This window comes from Acipenser ruthenus, chromosome 9 (genome assembly GCF_902713425.1).
Source record: "Acipenser ruthenus chromosome 9, fAciRut3.2 maternal haplotype, whole genome shotgun sequence".
NCBI lineage: Eukaryota > Metazoa > Chordata > Actinopteri > Acipenseriformes > Acipenseridae > Acipenser > Acipenser ruthenus.
The window spans coordinates 7050318-7058934 of NC_081197.1; the positions used below are offsets into that span (position 1 = coordinate 7050318).

General features: G+C 40.6%; 1 protein-coding gene across 1 annotated transcript; it reads right to left on the minus strand.

The window, feature by feature from the left end:
- Window positions 1-314: 314 nt before the first annotated feature.
- LOC117972938 (protein phosphatase methylesterase 1-like) lies at window positions 315-8349 on the minus strand. The gene is made up of 14 exons (XM_034923453.2): window positions 8085-8349; window positions 6958-7051; window positions 6131-6223; window positions 5792-5849; window positions 4658-4709; window positions 3971-4125; window positions 3569-3659; window positions 3104-3169; window positions 2804-2963; window positions 2212-2338; window positions 1975-2019; window positions 1594-1658; window positions 1091-1158; window positions 315-692 (listed from the first exon to the last, which is right to left on the minus strand). The coding sequence occupies exons 1-14, from the start codon at window positions 8171-8173 to the stop codon at window positions 674-676; spliced, it is 1182 nt and encodes a 393-aa protein (XP_034779344.1). The 5' UTR covers window positions 8174-8349; the 3' UTR covers window positions 315-673.
- Window positions 8350-8617: the final 268 nt, after the last annotated feature.

The window sequence follows — 8617 nt, forward strand, 5'->3', positions numbered from 1 at the left end:
TCTGTAGTCTCCCCTGCGGTAACCAGCGTCACTCGAATCAAGTCAGTTTCCTATTTTTAGAAACTACAGAACAAGAGCGTTAACTGCAAGTCACCACTCTGCAGTATTAATTAAAGAAACGTTACAGAATTCTACAACAAATGCTGAGATGGGATGTGTTGTCTCCTGGTCTTCAATGCACATGTGCCACCATTCAGTGTATCATATTTATTGATAAGGGAAAGATCGGCTTTCAGGAGTTTTGCATTTTTATTCTAAAAGAAAAAGGAACGAGGAACACAATGGGTGCGTTATACTGCTGTCATTTAGTAGTCAAAAAAAAAAAAAAAAAAAACAACATACAAGGCATTACTTAAATAAAAAGAAATCCCTGCATTCTTAAAAAGGCATAACCTTAAATAAGGCAGCAGTAACAGAAGGCAATACTAATAATTATAATAATAATTACAATAATGAGAATACAAAACCCATACTGTAAGATCGAAGCACATTACTTGAGCCCACAGTAAATATCAGCAGTGTTTTTTGTTTGCCCATCAAAATCAGAGCATTAATGGTTTCCAGTGGAAGTTTAGTTGCTGTATTTTATTGTTGAATGAATAGGTAGATGGAGATACATCACAGTGGCCTCTGGTGCAAGTTATATACAGAGAAATGCAGTGCTGAAGGCCCATTAGCAAGCAGGAAACATGCTAGAACAGAACAGACAGAAAATCACAGTTAGCATGTGACACGACACAAACAACTCCATGGCTTTCCATTCCTTTATTTGCTATTAATTAAATATAAAACACTAAAAAAAATACTCCAGATTTAAAAAGGCTGGACCCTGCATGCAGAGAAACACTACAGTTGAAATTAACACACAGGGAAACCAGATGGTCACATGTTGGAACTGCATCAAGGATGTTCAAACACTCTGCTCCTACCCAGATTGTATTATTATTATAGATAATAAGGAGTTCACAGAATTCAGTTTACTAAATACAGCCTTGAAGGTGTGCCTGTGATAGAGAATAGCCAAGGCCCAGAACAGGCAGGCTTGTGTCAAGAATGTCTAATGCATATGTAATGAAAACTGCTTTCATACCATTGGAATCCCCCCTTGGTTTCTGTGAACTTGTGACGGACCATAAACGTTGCAAGAGCTTCAGCTACCTATAAGGGGAATAGAAAAACAAGGAAAGTGATGACATACCAGTATGTGGCCACGATGACCATATATGGAGTAAAAGGCCACACGATGGCAGCTAAGAGAGATCTTGTACCTTAGAATCCTGATTGAGTGTTTAGAAGCGATGGATACATGAATCAGCCATGAACAATTATGTGTGTTGTACATTGTCAACATTGTGTGAAAGTGCCCTGTAATCCACAGTTATTTTTAACCCTCATCCTTTACTTGGAATATCTTTGTCACATGCTGCTCTGTAGCACATGGGCTCAGCAGAGTTGCTTATTTGTTTTTGCTGTTGGCAGCACCTGTCTGTGAGGAGAGACATCTGTTTATGAACCGCGATGGCAAACCCTCAAAATACAGGAAGAAAACAATGCTTTATTCCCTCCTGCTTCAGAAACGTCTTAATGCCTTACTTTTTCTGGGGCGTCTTCATGTACCGCATGGCCACACTGAGGCAGAACCTGCATTTGAAATTTTCCTGAACAGAAAACAGCCTCCGTGAGAACAAGTGTACTACTGTGTGTTTACAGCAGGAGAAACGTTTGGCAAAGCTTTACGTTCATTCAACAGGCAAAAATTACATGCTACTATTAATGTCAAAATGTCCTGTTTCTGTCTACTACCTATCAGTAATTCATTCAAAACAGAGCTATAATACAATAGAACAGAGCTACAGGCATAACAGACTACAAATCAGAAGCATCAGTGTACATTTGATGACAAAACAATTAAAAGCAGGGTTTGACAAAACAAGAGCTCAGTGACAAAGGGGGGCAGGAAGCAGACTATGTTACCTTGCATCTGTCCAATTGTGAGATCTTTATCCAGCCTGTCAACACCTGTAACATCAGCAGAATACAATATTAGCAGAATACAATATTAGCTACAGGACACTGGTTTAACACTGGTGCGACACACAAATGTCAATATTTTGCAGCACCATATTGATTAACTATTTGGTGAACTTGACCTTCAAGCCAAGGAAAGTGTACACTCGTCCCTGACCTCAGTAAACGGCAGCCTACACCCACCTGCCAGAAGCAGTAGTTTGGGTACAGAACAGCTGAGAAAGAGGCTGGACAGCCCTCGAAACCAGCCATCCCAATATTTCTCCGTTTTAGCCAGCTCAATCCTCCAGGTGTAAGGACACTCCTTCACCTAGAAGAAAAAGACAAATAGAAAGGAATGCAAGGCTGTCTATCCAGCACGACAAGCGCATGAATGAATGCATCAGACATTCCCTCTAAAAAGGAGGGATCGTGGACAATAAGATAAAGTAACAAGGTGCCTGCTTGGGTATCCCGGAGTCTCACTGCATCAGCACCAGACCAAGGATACTAGAAGTGCAGCAAAAAATCAACTATTGTGGCCGAAATCACAATGGCCACAATACTTGTGGTATTGTTGACAGCCTTACATTACAGTACTTACACAAACATTGCTTTTTTTTTGAAGCAAGGAACACACTAGGACCTGTGGTTCCTCCTCCTGACCAAAATACCAAGGTAGAATTCTGAATCTGACTGTGATATCTGAAGCGAGTCACGTACTATTATCAGGATTGTTTTAAAGAGATTTTACTCCCAGCGTGGCCCTTGGCTGAATGAAGGAAATGGCAATAACCTCCAGGTCGTCTTCTTTCTTCCTTTTGTTGTTGGACTCTCCTTCATTCCCATGTTCTCCTCCTTCTCCCTCTGCCTCTTCCTCCTCCTCCTCCTCTTCCTCGATGATCCCTTCGATGATCGTTTTAGAGATGCCAGGGCTGCTGACAGGATCCTCACATCTAGAAAGAGAGACGGGGAGGGCAATGTAAAACAGAGAAAGAGATGGGGAGAGACACAGAAGACAAGGCAGAGAGAAACAGCTCTGAAAGACAATGTATCATCAACTACTGCTAGCAGACAGCGAACTTTAAGAACTTACTTTTTCACTTGACCACCCATTGACACTCTTGCAGACTCAAGGTTTCGGATTTGTCCACTTTTTACACTGAAAAAAATGTTTTAAAAAAAACTTAAACTTTCCTTTGCCTTGTAGTCAAACTGGTTCACAAAATGGTACTCAAGTAAGTACAACATAAGAGCCAAATTTTCAAGAAGGTTTAAACCGAGTAGGCTCAGCTCTGCTTCCTTGATCAAACTGCTATGCACTGGGATCCTTATTTCCATCCCTGCTGTGGGTTTTTCTTATCTAAGGAAGCCAACATGTTTTCGCAGTGTTTCATTTTACATATCATACAGGTCCTCCAAGCTCAATGTACAAGATTTTGTTCCGGGACTAGGGAAAGAATTGGAATTTAAGAACACTCACTCACTACTGAAATTCTTAGGAAAACAAAGCCAAAGCAATTTGCTCTTAAAAAGGCACCTTTGCAATGTTTCCACTTACCTCCACTCAATGGCATTCTCAAGAGATTTAAAGGTTTTTGGTCGACTGCGCAAGAAATTCTGCATGCTGTTCAAAGCATCCATCGCTGTGCCTACACACAAAAGAAGAATCATTGTAATTACAGGCTGCTCACTCACATTAGCCACTAATCTACACAATGCAATTCTAAATTACTGATGAAAGCAATAGCGGAGAAATGGGTTTTCTACAGTTCTTATAGTTGTATTTTAAACCAAGACTGAAACAAAAGAAACTTCGACAGCAATTTGTTTTAAATGTCGATAAACCAGTCTAAGGAGTCTCTTCAGATGCATTCCATTATTTTAGAATGACCTCCTATTGTCCTATTGAGTGTTTACCGTTAAGGCCCAGCTGTATTGTTAAAGAAACTGTTCAATTTACCTTCCACCACATCGATGACGCAGATGCCCAGCAGCGATGGCACCAGATTGGCTGCTGCTGTGTGAACTGCAATAGCCCCGCCCATACTGTGACCGATCAACATGATTGGTGGAGGGTTTTCACCGTACAAGGCTTCAATCACCTTTCCGATGTCCCTTTGAGGAGGAGGGGGGGGGGAGTTTGAAGTTAGTGGCAGATAAAGAAACAGTTACAAGTGGTCCTTAAGGTTGACGCCTAACGATTAAATTAGAATGCCGACCAACACATTTTGACTGCCTTATTGTTAAATACTAGAATAACAAATGAGAGAAGAAATGCTGCCACATCAGGGTACAGGCACACCAGATGGTTCTGCTGGCACTGCTCTGGAGTTCTGCAGGGGTCTCAAGGTCTCAGTAACCTTGAAAGAGGTGTCGAGCTCCAACACAGGGCTGTTAACCAGCTTTTTTTTTTTTTTTTGCAGTCTCGCTCAAGCAAGCCTTAGATTCCTGATCTCTTTACACATGCAGATATATTTGGCTTTAGTGTCATTTTTATCCTCCTCCAATTGCGGCGTTTCATTTTGTGTGTGTTTTAGAAACAACATTTTTTATTGATGAACAAAAAATAAACCACCATTAGATTCTGCAATCAACTCTCTCCATCTCTGTCACCCCCTCCCTCAGATACAATGTTGAAATATCTTACTTGGACATAGTCTCTGCAGAAAGATCCTCAGAATTGTTTACTGTTGTGTCACCTATACATAAAAAAAAATAATAAAAAAAAAGGCTTTATACTCAAAGTAAATAAGCAGTTTTGACTTTAGCATTTAAAAACAAAACAAAACAAAACCTTTTCTAGAACTTCAATACAAAAACATATATGGGTCAAAGCCTGTTACTGAAAGCATGTCAGTCAATAGGGGAAGCAGCTGATTGATTATTGACAAGAAAGAAGCCGATCACCCTCCAGATGTCCCAGCCATCATGTTTTAAAAGACATGTTTGCTAAAATGTGTTTCTTTTTTTTTTTTTCTTTTTTATAAATTTAGTCGCCGCCAATTTTTTTTTACCCCCGTTTGTCCCCAATTTAGTATGCCCAATTATTATCTGTATCCTCAGCTCACCGCTTGCAACCCCCCCGCCGACTCGGGAAACAGCGGCTGGAGCACGCGTCCTCCGAAATGTGCTCCTGCCAAGCCGTCATTTTTCACACTGCGGATCCACAGCGATGCCACCAGACCTATAGTGCCAGAACACAACACAGATCTGGCAGCTCCACTGCAGAACCACAGGCGCCCTATCGGCCACAGGGGTCACTGATGCGCGGTGAGCCGTGGATTCCCCTGCCGACCTAAGCCTTCCCTACCCGGGCAGCGCTCTGCCAATTGTGCGCCACCCCCTAGGAATTCCCGGTCACGGTCGGCTGTGACATAGCCTGGATTCGAACGTGCGATCTCCAGGCTATAGGGCACATCCTGCACTCCGTGCGGAGCGCCTTTACTGGATGCGCCACTCGGGAGCCCCCTTCTAAAACGTGTTTCTTTCAAAACTACACATTTGAGACCGATATGAACAGGTGTGCATGGTGGAGACAATTTATATTTTCTTAGCTACAATTACTTTAAAAAGAAAATACATAATTATTTTGACAGTAAAATGTAAAAAAACCTTTAACAGTACTTTGTTCAGTTGTTACTGCTACTATTATGCAACATCTAATTCATGTCCCAAAAGCAATGGGCTAGTCTAAAGCCATGCTCTATTAATAGAGAACACAGACTATGCTAACTTAACCCCATGAAACTATGAATAGTCCTTTACTGGATAGATCTCTTACCATGTGCTCTCAGGTCAACAGCCACTACCCGGCACTTGATCCAGTTAAATATAACAGCCTAAAAAAAGAATTAAGATGACTATCAGATAGCTAGAGGTATACTCAATTAAAAAAAAACAAGTTATTTTGGAGATTGCGACCTCCAGCATCTCTCTAGTCCAAAGCTTGCAATACATTTTCTAATTAAGCAATCAATTAAGAAACTGGGTGTCCTACTCTGAGCTATATATCCTTACCTCTCAGGAATTCTGCACTCAATTGTTGCAAAATCTGCCCTCACTTCACTTTACATAGATGTAGGCTGGTGAGGGGGGAGAGGCATATGCAATTATCACTTACACTGAAAACTGCCCAGGAAAGAGCTGAATGGCCTCCTCCATGCAACAGAAGCAGAACCGGCCCTTCTGACCCACTGCTGTAGATTCTAAAAGAGTGTGAACCAGTAAAGGAGCAAACCAAGAGATAACCAAACAGTTCCTATTAAAGGAAGGATAACGAGGGGAAAATAAAAGGAAAAAAAAAAAAACTACACGGAGGTCACCATGGTCTCCACTATTAGAACACAAACGCCCAAGATTTGTTTCATCAGAATCGGACAAGTGATTTCCAACATGGAGCTTTCAGTTTTCAGTACTTTGAGGTGTCAGCAACACACATTACCAGCATTTGGAACTACTGAAGGAGAAAATTGGTAAGTTGAGATATTGTTTAGATCTGCCATTTTATGTTTCAGTTATCACATCCCAGTTATATCTGAAAACTTAGAAGTTTCAAGCACCCTGTGGCCTCGATACAGCTGTCAACTGTCTTACCGTCTTCTCTTACTGTTAAGGTACACATACATGAGGGGCAGTGTTGCAGAGGGACAGGTTAATGGTTGCACTCTGGTACATTGATGAGGATATGCAATTAGATGCAGTGATGCAGCACTGTGATGTAAATAACACAACCACTGCAAAGCTGTTTGTTCCTGGTTTTACTATAAGTTTAATAAGACAAACCTGAGCTTGTTACCTATACAATGTAGATAATCAAGCTTGAATGGGTGAAACTGCTATGCAACAGGAGTCCTATTGACATCACAGTGCTGCATTACTGCATCTACCGTCTACCAGTGAAGGTGTTCAAATCCTGTGCACTGTGTAAGGAAGAAAGTAAAAGGATATATCTGTACTGGTTTCGTTTTCCACTTCAACATCTTCCATGTTCTCAAAGTACTGGCTCCAAGGAACAGGGGAGAAGTCTCTTTTTCTTCCAGGCCTGTAGCAGATATAGAAAATACATGTAATCCAATCATTTAAATCAAGCAACAACAAAAAATCTGTGTAGCACACATATAAAACCGAACATGAGCATGCTGGTCTGTGTCTTGCCAATCCAGAAGGTTGTTTTTTCAGCAAAGATGCAGATCTTGCAAGTTTAACCATTCTAGTAGCCAGTGCACTTACCCACCCCCTTAAGCTATACCTATTTATTCAACTGTACATGACTTTAAATGGGGTAATTTTATTTTTAAATAACAGTGTTCTATGGAGATTTATTTTTTTATGAGACGTTGATACCAATAGCTAGAGCAAAAGCTGAATTTGTTGGCGATTGCATCCAGGTGCTGCGAGTGATCCTGCAGAGCACACTTTTATTCGTACGAATAAACTGCAGTGACGACCCAACACAGCACCCGGACGTAATTCCTAAATAAATAACGCTCAGGTGTGTGTTTTAATCATTTAGTCATCACTACTGCATGTTTTGAAAGACCATTATTGGTACAAAATAATAAATATCGTTTCTAAACAGGAAATAAAAAATATTTATTGTTTTAATGTTAAATACTGTCCATAAGGGACTATTGGCCTCACCAGACATTTGCGTCAGAGTTGAAAAGGCTAGGGCACTAACCCACTGTGCCACCTGTGCCATCAACTAGGAACACTTAAGAATTTCTCTGGAAGAAGAATGTATGTTGTTGTTTTTTTATTGTAAATTACAGTTTCGTTGTGAATGCAATTAACAATCTAGCTCACCTAAAGGCAATAACCAGCAGAACAAAAGTTAACATCTCTGTAAAACACATTTCTGCAATATGTGTGGTTAAGTTAACGTTTGATTTGTACAACTGATGAGAGTATACAAAACGTTATTTATCTACAATTGTGGTTTGCCGATCTATTCTGATAGCAAAATACTGTCAAATTGTGTTTCCAATTAAAACACAGATGTAAACGAGTTTTTGATAGCCTTGGTATACAATACAATGACTATATTATCATAAATAAAAAATATATAAACTCACCCCATTCTCATTTTAGAGCCAGACTGAATCCCTCTTGCAGGAAGTGGAGGTCTGGACGGCAACCGATTCAAATGCAAATTCTTCTCCATATTATCAGGTTGTTATTAGTGCTATTTCCCCACCACAGATCCACCCATACAGCCCGAATCGTCCGCAGTATAGACAGCAAACAGCTATCAAATGAAAAATTTTCCTGAACAAGCTAGTCTACCCCTAAAGCGACATCGTAATGAAGCGCAGCGTGCTGGGAGATGTATTTCTATCTGGCCTTACTCTCGTCACTGAAAGCAAGCGACTCCGGTATAAAACACTACAACTCCCGGCCTCCCTCGGAAATCTCTTGTTTTGGTCGTGACGACATAAAAAGGTGACGTAATGTATGTAACTGGCGAAGATTTGTGGCAGTACAGTATATCACTGCAGTGAAGCGGTGCAACAAACAGTCATTTAAAAAACAGAAACATGTAAAAAGACACAATTGCGTTAAAACAAAACTCAGGAATACAACACGTTTACAGCATTTTCTTCATGTG